This window comes from Salvelinus alpinus, chromosome 13 (assembly GCF_045679555.1).
Source record: "Salvelinus alpinus chromosome 13, SLU_Salpinus.1, whole genome shotgun sequence".
Classification (NCBI taxonomy): domain Eukaryota; kingdom Metazoa; phylum Chordata; class Actinopteri; order Salmoniformes; family Salmonidae; genus Salvelinus; species Salvelinus alpinus.
The window spans coordinates 10,650,361-10,669,344 of record NC_092098.1 but is presented as its reverse complement, the minus strand read 5'-3'; the positions used below and the strand labels follow the sequence as shown (position 1 = coordinate 10,669,344).

At 45.3% G+C, this 18,984-nt stretch overlaps 2 protein-coding genes across 2 annotated transcripts; both read right to left on the bottom strand.

Moving 5' to 3' along the window:
• Window positions 1–6: 6 nt before the first annotated feature.
• Window positions 7–13,809, bottom strand: LOC139537039 (transmembrane protein 45B-like). Its single transcript, XM_071337855.1, has 6 exons — window positions 13,712–13,809; window positions 2,318–2,520; window positions 1,973–2,185; window positions 1,608–1,792; window positions 1,364–1,506; window positions 7–1,200 (listed from the first exon to the last, which is right to left on the bottom strand). The coding sequence occupies exons 2-6, from the start codon at window positions 2,505–2,507 to the stop codon at window positions 1,098–1,100; spliced, it is 834 nt and encodes a 277-aa protein (XP_071193956.1). The 5' UTR covers window positions 2,508–2,520; window positions 13,712–13,809; the 3' UTR covers window positions 7–1,097.
• A 559-nt stretch (window positions 13,810–14,368) lies between these two features.
• LOC139537037 (guanine nucleotide-binding protein G(I)/G(S)/G(O) subunit gamma-8-like) lies at window positions 14,369–17,329 on the bottom strand. The gene is made up of 3 exons (XM_071337850.1): window positions 17,189–17,329; window positions 14,877–15,024; window positions 14,369–14,707 (listed from the first exon to the last, which is right to left on the bottom strand). The coding sequence occupies exons 2-3, from the start codon at window positions 14,958–14,960 to the stop codon at window positions 14,579–14,581; spliced, it is 213 nt and encodes a 70-aa protein (XP_071193951.1). The 5' UTR covers window positions 14,961–15,024; window positions 17,189–17,329; the 3' UTR covers window positions 14,369–14,578.
• Between the last annotated feature and the right edge of the window lie 1,655 nt (window positions 17,330–18,984).

Genomic DNA, 18,984 nt, shown 5'->3' with positions numbered 1-18,984 from the left:
ACACAATGAATGAAAAAATATTTATTGGAAATATAATATCTCTGACAATCATTAGACATTCTGTTTTCCGGAGTGAAAGAAGCATGTTGCTCTATAGCAGGGCTCTCCAACCTTGTTCCTGGAGAGCTACTGTCCTGTAAATTCTCTCCAACCCTAACCTAGCACACCTGATTTTAATATTTAGCTGGTTGATCAACTGAATTAGGCTAGTTACAACTTGGACTGGTGCGAAAACCTACAGGACGGTAGCTCTCCATTCTGTATAGGCGGGACGAGTATGCAAATGTTTCAACTGTCTTAAGAGGAGAGGAAACTCTGGCAGGTAGCATTGTCGATGTCGTGTGTATTCATTAGTCAGATTCCGTTTTCAAAATGTTTGGTCATTTTGCAACAGAAACCGTTTACTCCAAACTGAGAACGTATTGCAATGGAAACCATTTTTTTTATTGGACAAATTCAGGTAGGTCCTATCCCCGTTTGGTTTTTAAATGGTTTTCCATTGCAAACGTAATGAATACACAACAGGTGTTAATGTGTCACCACACAAGAAACGTTGAAATTCTCTCACCTCCAAGGAATACTTTTACATCTCACCTATTTTCCTCGGTCTCATAGCAACCTCAGTCTTGAAAATCAGTTATTAGCTTTTATACTTTGAATTACATTCCATTTGTCAGGGCTCAGTAAAGCATTTTATTTAATATGAATTTGGCTTAAATCTGAACTCGACAAGGCATGTCATTATTTCATTGATAAAATGACACTCAAAATACACATACACAGTAGCAGGGTTACAAACCTCGACTAACCGGTGCCCCCGCACATTGACTCTACTGGTACGCCCCTGTATATAGTCTCGCTATTGTTATTTTATTCAGATTTTTTTACATTTTATTTAAACTGCATTGTTGGTTAGGGGCTCGTAAGTAAGCATTTCACTGTAAGGTCTACTACACCTGTTGTATTCGGTGCATGTGACTACTACAATTTGATTTGATTTGAAACAAGAGAAACCAGTTAATCAAATTTCAGACAAACAATTGTGAAGAATCCCATAACAGTGATCTACTACTGTACACACTTCATAATGCATCTGTCTACTCTTCATCTGACTCCTGTAGCAGAGCCTTCTGGGAGCTAGATGTCTTTCTCATCATGATCTCTATGTCACTTCCTCTTCCTGAACATCTTTGTACACAGCTGTTAGGACCAGAGAAGAAGAAGCCATGGATTAGAGTTGGCTCATACAGGCAGTGAATTTACCCAAGCTATGTCAATGTTATTAGTTTATTTGATAAAGTTAAACTGACCTATTAAAGAGGCGATATGACAAAGATATATTGATAAAAAGGAAGATGCTCACCACCAGCCCATCCAGTAGTTGATGCCAACGATCAGCAGGGCCACAGCTAGATGCCAGCAGAAGCACATGGTGATGAACATGGTGTTATCGTGTGCCTGCAGATCCCACTGTACTCCGTTTAATGGGTACAGCACGAATCCAATCTGAAAGAGTACCCACTTTGCTCAGTTCCTCTGTGTGAGCGTGATGCGATTGACTCGTTTGAAAATGACAGTGGTTCATTTGGTGGTGGTTACTGTTTTACCTGAAAGAACCAGGAGCCTTGCAGGATGGTCATGCTGGTCCTGAGAAGTTCCAGTACGATGTTATCTCGCATGAACACCTCCAACAGGGTGATGGCCGCCACACCAAACACCGGCACAAACAGCAGGGAGTGGATGTGGGTATCCAGAGGAGGGCGCATGTGCACATGGAAGTAAAACAGGAGCCCTGGAGGGGAATGGAACATCCTGGAATATTGATACAATATGCAGATAACATCTAATCTGTCTAGCGGTCAAATAAAAACAAAACAATTATACTGATGGTAGGAATACCTGCTAATTAAAATCTGCCTCTAGTCTGGTAAGGGATATGTAACAAATAACATTCAAACTTTTGAGACTGTACCTTCAATAAAAAAAGCCAGGGAGAGAGCAAGGCGGTCAAGACCAAGTGGGACTGGAAGCGATGACATAGTGAGGACTTTAACAACTCCAGCGATACTGAAGAAGAGGTACATAGTGCTGTGCTGCCAGTTCATCAGCTTCACCCAGGACTGGGTCTCTCTGTTGTACAGGTGGGCATGGGGCCCATCAGGCACAAACTGCTCTGCCATGATGCCTACAGAGTGACAGGACAACATCAGGGTCAAACAGCAAGCCTCTGGCAGATCATTCAGACGTTGAGAGATTCCATAGTGTAAGATCTTAAAGAGAGAGCAGTCCAAATAAGTGCACCAGGGAAGACACTCACCCACAAAGGCAAAGAAAAGCATGAGTGCCCCCTCGATTAAGTCTATTCTGTTAAAGAACAGGGGCAGTTTTTGTCTTCCTTTAGGCTGATGCCTCCTCCAGCAGTGTCGGAGAGGGTACATCATTGACCAACACAGGCCTAACAGCAGAAAGCAGCTGCCAGGAAGGGCATGTCCCTTGAAGTTGGCCATCCTCCAGTCAACCCTGACAAATGAGAAATGTGAATCATGCATTAAATGTGAAATAAATGATAGGAAAGTTGTTTTGTTACCATGGCAAATAATTGTTTGAGCAACTTTACTATTTTCACGAAACTTTCATAAAAATGTGCAAAAAGGTGTGTGTGAACTAAACAATGTGTTGGGGTAGGTTCCTTATTCCTTGTCAATCATTGGCTTATTGGTGAAATCAGCAATCAGACAATATATTCTTTATGTAAATCAATCAAACCTTTATTAATGCAATTGCAGAAGTTGACAACGGAAACACAGGACGCATGTTTCAGAGTAAGTTCTGCACCCCACCTAAGGGCGCAGCTGATTTTATACACTCCCTAGTGGTATGATCACCTACGTATGTGTGTATCAATAAGCTGAGGTTACCTTATAAAGGCAACCTAGCTTCTCTGAATTTATTAGAATTGTCCACTGTCACACAAGATCAAAATGTCAAACCAGACAGTGGTTACTGCTCTTTATCTAGTTTCGGTCTGATTCAGACCTAGCCTGCAAGCACACTCTCACAACAGCCAGGCCTTAACCACAAAAACTAATATAGATAGCTTGTACAACGTATAGTGGCAGAGATTTTAGACACATAGCAACAGTATCTGATTATAAGGCCTGCAGCAAAACATGAATCTTAAGGTCCCCTTAATGAAAAATGGGTAGGGTCTTTGGGACCCACCCCCTACATTCCCCTCTCTGAGACTAATTAGTCTCACAGGATCAATCATAATATTCTCTTCTGAAATCAAACAGAGTTGGCAAATCCTCAGGATCTATTTGATCCCAGGGATGGCCTGCTAAAGGGAGGAACAACTCCTGAGGTTCCTGGAATGCTGCTGGGGTGAGTCTGTCTTTATTCCCATTCCTCCTGAGTTCTGGGAAGAACCTCACGAGATGGATGGACTAAGAGAAACCAGAATTAAGAGAAACCAGAAATGCACCGATCTCTGTCAGGACCCGGTGAGAGAAACAGTCACTAAAGTCGGCAGAACCCAGAAGATGAGGCAGACTCAGCAGTACTAGAGATGGTGGTTTAATAAAAGGACAAGATCTTCAGGCAAAGAATATAAATCCACCACGTCCAAAAATAAAGCCAAGAGGCACAAAATGGATATCCTCCAAAATACAAAGAAACTCCACAAAGTGGTAAAAACAGCAGGGAAAAACAAACCTCAAAAGACTACTCAAAAATACACAAGCACTAAACCAGAGAACCTCTGGAAAATCCAATAAGAGAAATATATGTTCACAACAAGGCTGGGGCTGGGTGCTAACATACAAACACTGAGCAAAGAACTGAGGAACACACAGGGTTTAAATACTAACAAGGGAACGACACACAGGTGCAAACAATAATAGAGCAAGGAAAAAACAAAAGGTACAAAAAAGGTGCAATGGGGACATCTAGTGACCAAAACCTGAACAGCCCTGGCCAAAACCTGACAGAATCCCCCTCCTAGGAACGGCTCCTGACGTTCCTACCAGCCTTCTCAGGGTGGAGGGCCCTGAACTGACGAATGAGGTCAGGGTCCAGTATGTCCTTGGCAGGAACCCAGGAGCGCTCCTCGGGACCGTAGCCTTCCCAGTCCACCAGATACTGCCAGGAACGCTGCACCCGGCGGGAATCCAGTATCCGGTGGACGGTATAAGCCGACTGGCCTCCGATGACACGGGGCGGAGGGGGAGGTCTGCCTGCCGGGATAAGGGGAGAAAAAACAACAGGTTTTAATAAAGAAATGTGAAATGTTGGATTGATCTTAAGGGATCTGGGTAAGTGCAGGCGAAAAGTAACAGGATTGACTCTCCTGGCAATCTTAAAGGGACCGATGAATCTCTGGGACAGCTTACGAGACTCCACCCGTAGCGGTAAGTTCTTTGTTGAGAGCCATACTCTCTGGCCGGGGTACAGGGTAGGACCGGGACGGCGACGTCTGTTGGCTTGTCGCTGGTACTGCTGTGAGGAACGCAGAAGATTAAGACGGGCCTTCTTCCACGTAAGCCGACAGCGTCTGATGAACCTCGAGGCTGAAGGCACTCTGACTTCTGCCTCCTGGTCCGGGAACAATAGAGGAGCATAGCCAAACTGACACTCGTGCGGGGATATACCAGTGGAGGAGGAGCACAAGGTGTTGTGCGCGTACTCGGCCCAAACAATGAAGGATGACCATGTGGACGGGTTGTTGGAAACCATACATCTGAGGGTGGTTTCCAGCTCCTGATTCATCCTCTCGGTTTGGCCGTTGGACTCCGAATGGTACCCTGAAGATAAACTGGCCGTGGCCCCTATGAGTTGGCAGAAGGCCTTCCAAAACCTTGAGGCGAACTGGGGACCTCTGTCGGAAACCATATCTTGCGGAATGCCAAAGACTCGGAACACATGGTTAATCACCAACTCAGCTGTTTCCTTGGCAGAAGGTAATTTGGTCAAGGGAACAAACCTGGCCGCCTTAGAAAACCTGTCGATGATGACTAGGATAGTAGTATTACCATGGGACGGAGGAAGGCCAGTAATAAAGTCCAACGAGATATGGGACCAGGGTCGGTGGGGAATAGATAAAGGGTGAAGGAGTCCTTGAGGGCGGAGGTGAGAAGATTTGCCCTGGCAGCACACGGGACAGGCCTTGACGAAAGTGGCAACGTCTTCTCTTATGGTGGGCCACCAGAACTTACGCTGAATGAACTCCAAGGTGCGACCTACGCCCGGGTGACAGGTGAGGCGAGAGGAGTGCCCCCACAGAAGGACTTGGGATCTTGCTGCCTTGGGAACAAACAACCGATTGGCAGGACCTCCCTTAGGACCCGGTTCGATGGCTTGAGCTTGTCTCACGGTATCCTCAACTTGCCACGAGATTGGAGCCACGATCTTAGCGGCAGGAAGAACAGTCATGTCAGTATCTTCTCGAATGGCAGGAGAGTAGACTCGTGACAAGGCGTCCGGTTTGAGATTCTTCGACCCGGGTCTATAGGTGAGGATAAACTGGAATCGGCTGAAGAAAAGAGACCATCGAGCTTGTCTGGAGTTCAACTGCTTCGCCTGCTGGATATACTCCAGATTTTTGTGGTCCGTAAGCACTTGAAATGGTTGAGAAGCCCCCTCGAGCCAGTGTCTCCATTCCTTCAATGCCATCTTAACCGCTAGGAGTTCACGATCCCCCACATCGTAATTCCTCTCGGCCGGGGTAAGCCGGTGAGAGAAGAAGGCGCAAGGATGAAGCATCTTGTCTTCCCCCCTCTGAGACAGGACAGCTCCAACACCAACCTCTGATGCGTCTACCTCCACCACAAAAGGTTAATCCGCCGTCGGTAGTGTCAGGATGGGAGCAGAGAGGATGCGCTGCTTGAGTCCTTGGAAGGCCGTCTCAGCTTCTCTTCCCCACAGAAACCTTGTGTTGCCACCCTTGGTTACAGCTGAGAGAGGGGCTGCCACCGAGCTGAAGTTCTTGATGAACTTGCGGTAAAAGTTAGTGAAGCCCAGGAAACGCTGAACTTCCTTAACGGACTTGGGGGTGGGCCAATCCGCTACCGCCCCTACCTTCTTGGGGTCCATCTGGACTCGACCGGGTTCCACTACAAATCCCAGGAATTGTACTCGAGAGGAATGGAATTCACACTTTTCCGGCTTAACGTACAAATGGCTGTCTAGGAGGCGTTTGAGCACTTGTCTGACATGCTTAGTGTGTTCTTGAAGGGAGCTCGAAAAGATGAGGATGTCATCCAAGTAAACAAACACGAAAATGTTAAGCATATCCCTAAGCACATCGTTTATGAGCGCTTGGAACACAGCCGGGGCGTTGGTCAGGCCGAAGGGCATCACCAAGTATTCGTAGTGACCAGTAGGCGTGTTGAAAGCGGTCTTCCACTCGTCACCGGGTTTGATCCGCACAAGATGGTATGCGTTCCGTAGGTCAAGCTTAGTGAAGACCACTGCTTCCTGGAGCAGCTCAAAGGCTGTGGCCATAAGGGGTAGCGGGTAGCGGTTACGGACGGTTATGGCATTAAGTCCCCGGTAGTCGATGCAAGGACGTAATCCACCGTCTTTTTTGGCCACAAAGAAAAACCCTGCTCCCGCCGGCGAGGTGGATGGACGCATGAGGCCTGCTGCCAGAGCGTCCTTGATGTAGGTATCCATAGCAGCTCGTTCGGGAGGAGATAGGGAAAAGATCCGACCCCTGGGGGGGCAGGTGCCCGGAAACAGGTCGATGGGGCAATCGTAAGGTCTATGGGGTGGTAGTTTGGTGGCCCTCTGTTTGCTAAATACCGGTTTGAGGTCATGGTAACACTCGGGAACTCGGGACAGGTCGATGGATTCTAGAGACTCGGGAGGGGAACTCGGGGAACTAGGGAAGATACAAGTGGCTTGGCACGTTGGACCCCACTGCTTGATAGTGCGCACAGACCAGTCGATGTGAGGGTTATGGCTGTGAAGCCAGGGGTATCCAAGGATGAGAGGGAACTCGGAACACGAGGTCAGATGAAAGTTCATCACTTCCTGGTGTTGGGAAACTGAAAGTCGCAAGGGGGTAGTGACACGAGTGACAAGTCCAGATCCCAAAGGGCTTCCATCCAACGTAGTAACCCTTATGGGGTCACTAAGAGGTTCAGAGGGAACGCCATTCTCCTTCGCCCAAACACCATCCATGAAGTTACCTGCGGCTCCAGAGTCTACCAAGGCTTGAAGGGGAAGCTCGTGGTTGTCCCAGGAAAGGGTAACTGGAATAAGCAGGCGGGAGTTGGATGGATGGGAGGAGGTTATGTTTCCCGTTACAGTCCTCCCAGGCCTGCACGGGAGAGTGCGTTTTCCCTGGAGCCCGGGACACGTGGAGAGGAAATGGCCCGGTTTGCCGCAATATAGACAGCATCGCTCCCTTATCCGGTGGTCTCTCTCAGCCTGGGAGATGCGTCCAACCTGCATGGGTTCCGGTGGAGTCAGCGAGGATAAAGGTGGAGACTCGGAGCTGGGACCGATAGGAGCTAGGGTGAGAGATCTACGGTTGAGCTCTCTCTCTCTCAGACGCTGGTCTATGCGTGAAGCCAACTTGATCAGGGACTCGAGGTTGTCCGGTGGTTCCCGAGTGGCCAGTTCATCTTGGATGGTGTCGGAAAGACCCTTCAAAAAACACACTGTGAGCGCCTCGTCGTTCCAGCCACTCGCTGCTGCCACCGTGCGGAACTGGATGGCATAGTCCGTCACGCTGCGCCGACCTTGGCTGAGAGTCAGGAGCTGTTTGGCTGAGTCAGGACCCCTGGTGGGATCTTGAAACACTCGCTTGAATTCTTCAGCAAAGGTAGAGTAGCTGGCACAGCAGGGACTTTGGGCATCCCACACAGCAGTAGCCCAGGCTAGGGCTTTTTCTGACAGCAGGGTGATGATATATGCTATCTTGGACCGGTCGGTGGGAAACGACGAGGGTTGCAGCTCGAAGGAGAGAGAACATTGGGTGAAAAACCCCTTACAAACACTCGGATCACCTGAGAACCGTTGGGGAGGCGGCAGACGAGGTTCAGCCAGGGGGTTAACTGCCACGGGCACTTGAATCTGATGAACTGGAGCAGAAGCGGTTGCAGGGGAAAGTTGATCAGAAATCTGTTTTATGGAAGTCATCATCTCCGACAGAAGTTGAGAATGTCCAGCCATTAAGGCCTCTTGCTGAACCAGAGCAGCTTCGTGACGTTGGACAGTCCCCTCGTGGTGGGACAGCATGGGAAAAAAGTCCTGGGTACTGGCTGCCTCTGGGTTCATTTTAATGGCTCAGTGTTTCTGTCAGGACCCGGTGAGAGAAACAGTCACTAAAGTCGGCAGAACCCAGAAGATGAGGCAGACTCAGCAGTACTAGAGATGGTGGTTTAATAAAAGGACAAGATCTTCAGGCAAAGAATATAAATCCACCACGTCCAAAAATAAAGCCAAGAGGCACAAAATGGATATCCTCCAAAATACAAAGAAACTCCACAAAGTGGTAAAAACAGCAGGGAAAAACAAACCTCAAAAGACTACTCAAAAATACACAAGCACTAAACCAGAGAACCTCTGGAAAATCCAATAAGAGAAATATATGTTCACAACAAGGCTGGGGCTGGGTGCTAACATACAAACACTGAGCAAAGAACTGAGGAACACACAGGGTTTAAATACTAACAAGGGAACGACACACAGGTGCAAACAATAATAGAGCAAGGAAAAAACAAAAGGTACAAAAAAGGTGCAATGGGGACATCTAGTGACCAAAACCTGAACAGTCCTGGCCAAAACCTGACAGATCTCACCTTCAGCACGATTTGTATCAGCTTCCACCAACACCATCACTCCAGCATGTTCAAGAGCATTTTCAGTCATTTTCTTACAAATACAAACAGTAGCCAAAATCACCAAACCTCCTATAACCCTCTGCCCCCAGCTGTGCCCTGGACACCATATGTGAACTGATTGCTCCCCATCTATCTTCAGAGCTAGTGCTCCTAGGTGACCTAAACTGGGACATGCTTAACATCCCGGCCATCCTACAATCTAAGCTAGATGCCCTCAATCTCTCACAAATGATCAATGAACCCACCAGGTACAACCCCAAATCCGTAAACACGGGTACCCTCATAGATATCATCCTAACCAACTTGCCCTCCAAATATACCTGCTGTTTTCAACCAAGATCTCAGCGATCACTGGCTCATTGCCTGCATCCGTAACGGGTCTGCGGTCAAACGACCACCCCTCATCACTATCAAACGCTCCCTAAAACACTTCAGCGAGCAAGCCTTCCTAATCAACCTGGCCCGGGTATCCTGGAAGGATATTGACCTCATCCCGTCAGTAGAGGATGCCTGGTCATTCTTTAAAAGTGCCTTCCTCACCATCTTAAATAAGCATGCTCCATTCAAAAACATTAGAACCAGGAACAGATATAGCCCTTGGTTCTCTCCAGACCTGACTGCCCTTGACCAGCACGAAAACATCCTGTGGCGTTATGCATAAGCATCGAATAGCCCCCGTGATATGCAACTTTTCAGGGAAGTCAGGAACAAATATACACAGGCAGTTAGGAAAGCTAAGGCTAGCTTTTTCAAGCAGAAATTTGCATCCTGTAGCACAAACTCAAAAAAGTTCTGGGACACTGTAAAGTCCATGGAGAATAAGAGCACCTCCTCCCAGCTACCCACTGCACTGAGGCTAGGAAACACTGTCACAACCAATAAATCCACTATAATTGAGAATTTCAATAGGCATTTTTCTACGGCTGGCCATGCTTTCCACCTGGCTACCCCTACCCCGGTCAACAGCTCTGCACTCCCCACAGCAACTCGCCCAAGCCGCCCCCATTTCTCCTTCACCCAAATCCAGATAGCTGATGTTCTTAAAGAATTGTAAAACCTGAACCCCTACAAATCAGCCGAGCTAGACAATCTGGACCCTCTCTTTTTAAAATTATCTGCCGAAATTGTTGCAACCCCTATTACTAGCTTGTTCAACCTCTCTTTCGTATCGTCTGAGATTCCCAAAGATTGGAAAGCTGCCGTGGTCACCCCCCTCTTCAAAGGGGGAGACACTCTAGACCCAAATTGCTACAGACCTATATCTATCCTACCCTGCCTTTCTAAGGTATTCGAAAGCCAAGTCAACAAACAGATTACCGACCATTTCGAATCCCACCGTACCTTCTCCGCTATGGAATCTGGTTTCAGAGCTGGTCATGGGTGCACCTCAGCCACATTCAAGGTCCTAAACGATATCAAAACCGCCATCGATAAGAGGCATTACTGTGCAGCCGTATTCATCGACCTGGCCAAGGCCTTCGACTTTGTCAATCACCACATTCTTATTGGCAGACTCAACAGCCTTGGTTTCTCAAATGATTGCCTCGCCTGGTTCACCAACTACTTCTCTGATAGAGTTCAGTGTGTCAAATCGGAGGGCCTGTTGTCCGGACCTCTTGCAGTCTCTATGGGGGTGCCACGGGGTTCAATTCTCGGGCCTACTCTCTTCTCTGTATACATCAATGATGTCGCTCTCGCTGCTGGTTATTCTCTGATCCACCTCTACGCAGACAACACCATTCTGTATACATCTGGCCCTTCCTTGGACACTGTGTTAACAAACCTCCAAATGAGCTTCAATGCCATACAACACTTCGCCTCTCCTGAGTCCGTACGGGAGTTGCAGCGATGAGACAAGACTGTAACTACTACCAATTGGATACCACGAAATTGGGGAGAAAAAAAGGGCTAATTTAAAAAAATAATAATAATAATTCATTCCATTCATCATATATTGACATCATGCATTTCACCAATAGCCAGTTATGTAATATTTCCAATCTAGAATTCAACTATGTCATATTCAAAGTTTATGTATATATTTGGGTTGAGTGAGGTGCCACTTACTTGTTAGAGGGAAACCACACCAGTGAATGCCAATTAATTACTGACTTAGATTAAAACAGGTGTCTGCTTGCCTTGTTCGATTTGGAGCTCTGGCACAATGGTGTGGAATTAACACTTGACACTCACTCCTGGTAGGTTCCTTATTCCTTGTCAATCATTGGCTTATTGGTGAAATCAGCAATCAGACAATATCTTCTTTATGTAAATCAATCAAACCTTTATTAATGCAATTGCAGAAGTTGACAACGGAAACACAGGACGCATGTTTCAGAGTAAGTTCTGCACCCCACCTAAGGGCGCAGCTGATTTTATACACTCCCTAGTGGTATGATCACCTACGTATGTGTGTATCAATAAGCTGAGGTTACCTTATAAGGCATCCTAGTACAGTAGCTTCTCTGAATTTATTAGCATTGCCCACTGTCACACAAGATCAAAATGTCAAACCAGACGGTGGTTACTGCTCTTTATCTAGTTTCGGTCTGACTCAGACCTAGCCTGCAAGCACACTCTCACAACAGCCAGGCCTTAACCACAAAAACGAATATAGATAGCTTGTGCAACGTATAGTGGCAGAGTTTTAGACACATAGCAACAGTATCTGATTATAAGGCCTGCAGCAAAACATATGAATCTTAAGGTCCCCTTAATGAAAAATGGGTAGGGTCTTTGGGACCCACCCCCTACAAATGCAAATGGCAATTATTTAAAAATAGGCCTATTCTGTCATTAGTAATCCAGATTTTAGCATTTGTTCATCTTGTGAGGTCAATTTAGAATAGACATTGTGTACAGGTAGTTCCTCCGATGCATCCAGGACAGGGCTGGATTACTGCATTTGAAGCCCTGGGGCAAATTTCCTGCAATTCTACACATTTTGCCATTGCTTATGACGTGTTCAAGACGAATAGTTTGAGAAATGGGATCTATCTCCTGGAGGGCCGGATTATCTTTTTTTAGAGGGTGTTGTGGGCCCCCTGGAGGTCAGGGGCCCCGGGGAACTTGCTCTGCATGTCCTTTCGGTAATCCGACCCTCCACAAGATAGATACCAGTTCAAACCATTTGTCTTGCAAATAGAAAATGCCTATTAATTTGTGCAGTCCCAAAGGAGAGAAGGGTAGAAAGAAACTTGAGGTGGATAGTAAAGGATAACAAGGCAAGACAATTCTGTAGTTTGCACACCAGTTTGTCGTTTCCAGCCATGTCAGATAATTGATGTTAAAATATGTCATAAAATATTTTGTTTGTGAGATATTGACAGCAAATCTATAAAAAGGCACCTGGTATTATTGTGAATGTACCTTACTAAAAATGGTGTGTTGACTATGTGCTGAGAGGTAGGCTACATTTTGCTATGTTGTCTTTACTTGAAAAACAAGAGTTTGAAAACTGGCTGTGTGAGTGATGTAGGTGATATCATTGTCCTTTAAGTCATGCTGGTGGGATGTCACTTGCAGTGAATATCGGTTTGTTATTTGTTTATTAGACTTAACACTAGGCTAAAGTGCCATCCTTTTTATTTGTTGGTTGTTACTTTCGCTGTAATGTAATGTATTGTATACCTTTGGTTGGTTGAAGCTTACTGTTGTTTCGACAGAGGACATATGAATAAGGTGTGTTTGTTGACTTAAATATGCACTCCAGGATCTTAAGCACAACAAATTTGTAACATATAGTACAAATTGGATTCATAACATATCATATGAATTGCAAAAAATATTTATAATAATAATAATAATTTGCCGGCCGTGACATATTTTACGGAATGGATTTTGTAATACACAATTTGAGGAAGTAGTACACAAAAACGGGGCCCACTTTTGGCTCGTGAGTGTAACGGATGTGAAATGGCTAGCTAGTTAGCGGTGGTGCGCGCTAATAGCGTTTCAATCGGTTACGTCACTTGCTTTGAGACCTTGAAGTAGTGGTTCCCCTTGCCCTGCAAGGGCCGTAGCTTTTGTGGAGCGATGGGTAACGACGCTTCGTGGGTGTCAGTTGTTGATGTGTGCAGAGGGTCCCTGGTTCGCGCCCGAGTCGGGGCGAGGGGACGGTCTAAAGTTATACTGTTACATTGATGCCGTGACCCGGATCACTGGTTGCTGCGGAAAAGGAGGAGGTCGAAAGGGGGGTGAATGTAACCGATGTGAAATGGCTAACTAGGTAGCGGTGGTGCGCGCTAGCAGCCTTTCAGTCGGTGACGTCACTTGCTCTGAGACTTGAAGTAGTGGTTCCCCTTGCTCTGCAAGAGCGCGGCTTTTGTGGAGCGATGGGTAACGACGCTTCGTGGGTGACTGTTGTTGATGTGTGCAGAGGGTCCCTGGTTCGCGCCCGGGTCGGGGCGAGGGGACGGTCTAAAGTTATACTGTTACATGAGCACCACTTTCAAAACTACTGGCTGAAATAATCAAACGTTTGAGAGTGCATATTTAACATAGAAGAGGAGAGGTAGGTATTTCTACTTGGATTACTATTTGTCAGACAATGTTTTCTCGACTGGTCGCCTCGCATTCGACATTGCGTAGAATATAGTCTTATTTTCTGTCAATTTGTATTTTCTCATTAGAATGAAAAACTAAGAAACATTGATTTTAAGTTTAAATGGAGCAATTTCTCCTCTTCTGTCCAGTCCTATAAATGTAGCCTTCAGACTTGTTGACATTTGGACCATTGTCGGGTTAACGCCATAGACTTTGGACCCTTACTCATCAATCATGAGAGAACAATGTTTTAACTCTGCTATTCATAAGTTACACAACAACCACAAAAACACAGAGACAATTTTAAATGTTCATACCTTGTTCGTTGTCACGGCCCAGTTGGCCGACCTCTCCCTCTCAAATCAGTGAATCCTGTTAGTTGAGATGAATATTGAACAGTACCTGTGTCCACACACACCTGCTCATCTACCTGTAGTGTAAGCGTCACGTGACACCGCCCTTGCTTGCTTTGCATGACTTGACTGCGACCAAGGAGCACAGCACCCAGGGTACTATTTACAAGTGGATAACACATGATATGCTTATGTTGACTATCTGTTCATTTAATTAATATATTTTTCTTTGATCGTTGTAATGCATCAATGGAATGATGTGAGGCACCTGCAGTGTAGGCCTACTTCAATAATACAATACTAGTTTTATATGCAAACAGTTTGATCCTCAATATAATATAGCTATGTTGTGTTAAAGTTGTCCATTTCAAAATAACCAAAATTGGGCTATTATTGGCACTAATGGTGTTTAAACCCTGAAAAGGTTCACAGCACTCTTAGATGTTAGACATTTTACAGTAAAGTATTGCTGAGGTTTTTAGAAGGATATAGGTGCAATTTAAGTTAATGTGTAATCTCTAATTGCCAGGGCAGTGTGCAGAAAGGGAGAGGCTAGTATGTAGGCTTGTAGGCCTCGAATGAACTTTGCTCCCATCGTAAAGAATGTTTTATTTCAGTCAATCAGATCAATCCAGATAAATAATTCAAGCACTTACATATACAGCTTTTTAAATACAAAATCATCACACTGATTAGGCCTACCAAAACCAAAATGTTCAAGGGTTCTTCAAATGTGTTAGCATTATTTGTCCTGAGAACTGTCAATGAATTATTGCTAATAATGACACAAAACTTAGGGTTATTGTATTTAATAACGTGAATTTGTGGGGATTAGAGTATTGCACAGAAGAATTTCTTCTCCCGAAAAGGGTTCTCAGAGGATGACACTGGTATCACCAGAGGGTCCTCCTTGGTATGAGCCTCACAGAAGGCCATCAGATCAGCTGCTGCTTTGGACACCTGCACATAGAACACATGATTAACAAGGACAAAGCTATCAGATTGGAGAGTGGGAGCCAATGTGCTCTATTTACAATGTAAATTGATAATGGACCGCTTTTTTGGTACCTAAAGAGATCAAAAATAAAACAAAAAAGGATCTTGTGCCTAATAACCATTCCTTGCTCACCATCATTCTTTCGATGTTGACCTCCAGTTTCAGCTGTTCCACTGTCTTGCGGGTATCTGCAATCTTTGCCATGTTATTGGACATCCTGCTTCCCCTCACTGTACCTCAGCCTGGTCCAACAGTTTGTAGATCATGTATCATGTTAATGCTTTAAAGAAAAATGTACAACAACAATCTCAAACTTTATAGTTTGTTGTCTACATCAGAACACAGCCAAATATACACTGAACAAAAACATACAGTGCCTTCTGAAAGTATTCGGTATTTCAGTTTTATATTTGTAATACATTTACAAAAATGTCTTAAAACCTGTTTTTGCTTCGTCATAATGGGGTATTTTGTGTAGACTGATAAGAAAAACAATTATTTCATCCATTTTAGAATAAGGCTATAATGTAACAAAATGTGGAAAAAGTCAAGGGGTCTGAATACTTTCCCAATGCGCTGTAAACGCAACACGCAACAAAATGTCTAAGATTTTACTGAGTTACAGTCCACATAAGGAAATCAATCAATTTAAAAAAAAAAATTAGGCTCTAATCTAGGGATTTCCAATGACTGGGAATATAGATATGCAACTGTTGGTCACAGATACCTTTAAAAAAGGTAAGAGCGTGGATCAGAAAACCAGTCAGTATTGTGTGACTGTAACAGTATAACTTTAGACCGTCCCGCTAACTAGCTAGCCATTTCACATGCGTTACACTCACCCCCCTTTCGACCTCCTCCTTTTCCGCAGCAACCAGTGATCCGGGTCAACAGCATCAATGTAACAGTTTAACTTTAGACCGTCCCCTTGCCCCGACCCGGGCGCGAACCAGGGACCCTCTGCACACATCAACAACTGACACCCACGAAGCGTCGTTACCCATCGCTCCACAAAAGCTGCGGCCCTTGCAGAGCAAGGGGAACCACTACTTCAAGGTCTCAAAGCGAGTGACGTAACCGATTGAAACGCTATTAGCGCGCACCACCGCTAACTAGCTAGTCATTTCACATCCGTTACACTGTTACATGACCACCATTTGTCTCATGCAGCTCGACACATCTCCTTCACATAGAGTTGATCAGGCTGTTGGTTGTGGTGGCCTGTGGAATGTTGTCCCACTCCTCTTCAATTGCTGTGTGAAGTTGCTGGATATTGGCGGGAACTGGAACAAGCTGTCATACAGGTTGATTCAGAGCATCCCAAACATGCTCAATGGGTGACATGTCTGGTAATTATGCAGGCTATGGAAGAACTGGGACATTTTCTGCATCCAGGAATTGTGTACAGATCCTTGCCACATGGGGCCGGGCATTATCATGCTGAAACATGAGGTGATGGTGTCGGATGAATGGCACGACAATGGGCCTCAGGATCTCGTCACGTTATCTCTGTGCGTTCAAACTGCTATCAATAAAATGCAATTGTGTTCATTGTCCATAGCTTGGCCTGCCCATACCATAACCCCACCGCCACCATGGGGCACTCTGTTCACAATGTTGACATCAGAAAACCACTCTCCCACGCGATGCCATACACACTGTTTGCCATCCGCCCAGTACATTTGAAACCGTGATTCATCTGTGAAGAGCAGACTTCTCCAGCATGCCAGTGGCCATCGAAGGTGAGCATTTGCCCACTGACGTTGGTTACAACACCGAACTGCAGTCGGTTCAAGTCCCTGGTGAGGACGACGAGCACCCAGATGAGCTTCCCTGAGACAGATTGTGCAGAAATGTGGAGGTCCTGGGCTGACGTGGTTACACGTGGTCTGCGGTTGTGAGGCTGGTTGGACGCACTGCCAAATTCTCTGAAACAACGTTGGAGGTGGCTTATGGTAGATAAATTAACATTCAATTCTCTACCAACAGTTCTCGTAGACATTCCTGCAGTCAGCATGCCAATTGCACGCTCCCTCAAAATTTGAGACATCTGTGGCATTGTGTTGTGTGACAAAACGGCACATTTTAGAGTGGCCTTTTATTGTCCCCAGCACAAGGAGCACCTGTGTAATGATCATGCTGTTTAATCAGCTTCTTGATATGCCATTCCTGTTAGGTGGATGGATTATCTTTGCAAAGGTGAAATGCTCACCAATAGGGATGTAAACAAATGTGTGCCAAATTTTTTTGAAATAAGCTTTTTTGAGTATGGAAAATGTCTGGGATCTTTTATTTCAGCTCATGAAACATGGGACCAACACTTTACATGTAGCGTTTATATTTTTGTTCAGTGTATATCAATATTCTATTTAACAACAACATCAACTGTCACTATGGACCAGAACACAATCAATCTAATTTAAGGATTCTAATTAGCCACTTACCGCAAAAACAAGACAGACAGGTTGGTAGGTCCAGGGCTCTCGAGTTGAGGTGGGATGGTTGAACAAGGCAATCTCTCTACAAACAAATGGAGAGTTCCAAATGGAGAGAGATTAGTGAGTATGATGGGGAGGAGGGCTTGAATAGGTTCCCTCCTCTCATACAGTAATTACCTCTCGTTCTTCCCCCATGTTGGGCTCAATGCAACGGTAGCAGACGACATAGGGTGTGACCTTCCTCTCTTGACAGTGTCTATCATTTGCTTGTCATCAATCAGACTTGTCATTTGAGCTGTTTACTTTAGAGGAGACTCGTACAATTTTGTTGTAAAATGTTGTCATTTCTTCCCCTAATCAATTTCTTTCAGGCAAATTTGGGTTATGCTTATTGGTTCTTATTATTTATTATAAACAGAAAATAATCTGTGTTGCTCTTACATTTTCTGTTTAAGATTGTATTTATTTTGTATTGTTGTATTACTGTACTACAGTTCTGTGGGAAAAGTCATTGATTTGCATTTAACCAAGAGCCTTAGGCAGGAGAGGTGTCATGAGAGATAAGCCTAGTGGTTCTTTTCCACATACTACCCATAACAAATATTTACCTGAAAGATTACAAGGGGGAGGCTTCCTACCACCGTTGTTGTGCTACACTGTGGCAGACTTAAATACTCGTGTAGTACGGAGTGTTATAGTGTCTAATACCATATATTGTGTGGTTAGGGATCCTGATGGTCTAAAATGGAGTGTGATGTGGAGTCTCTGAAGGGGAAGGTACAGTTAGCTTCCAGTAACTCTAAGTACTGTCTGGATTTTCAGTATCTCTAGCAGGGCTTGCAGGGTTGCCAGGCTACAGCAGGGGCGACAGTCCCTGCCTCATAGTTTAATGCCAAGCGCCTCATTAGCAGGTGTTTCCCTGCATTGATTGGTCGTCTCACTGCAAGTAGAGGGCTTCCAACTAGCACAGCCAGGTAAAGTCCTTCAACACTTACCCTTTCATCATCATGCGGCCATAGTCTCTGTCTTGATTGGCAGACTCTCCTGTTAGCGCTCATTTCTTGCATGATCTCAAACCTCAGGATAATTACATACAGCAATTCCTAGGAATGGGTAGAAGTGTCTGGTGAGCGAGGTGACAGGATCTCTACCTCTAGCACACACAGTAGTATCCAGAGATGTCTTTTCCCCATAAGCTTAAAAGACCTTGCATCACATCTTTGAGGCGATATTTGATTCCAGCCATGAACTTGGATCTGCTTCCTCTTTTCTTGGTGTAGTCCCAAACAGTGAGGCTGCAACCCTTTGTCACAACCAAGGAAGAGACGCGGTTGATGATATGGACGTCAATTCAACACCTATTCCACGTTGATTCAACCAGTGCATGCATGCCTAGTGGGTGGGTAGGCATCAAGGTACTCTCCCGCGCAAATGTGCTCGCAATAATAGTGACTGTCCTCTAATATACACGCACAAAACTTCACGCCGTCTGCTTCTTTCAACCTATTGGGTTCTCGGCATTGTGCATTGCGGACTTCAAAGCACAAAGTGGTCCGAAGCAGAACGATCATCACATTCATGGTTGCCTTGTGTGGACAGAAGGGGTACAGGTATCTCCTTAAGTGACCAGTGTGTACCATACACTCACGTCAGCTGTTGGCAATCGACCCTGTCTGCTTTATTCAGTACCACATGCGACTTGTCTTCATAGCCATGCAGAGGCCCAAAGGCACGTGTGAGCCCACCAGAGAACTTCAGTTTAGGTGCATCAAACAGAAGGAAAAAAGTATATGAATAAGGTC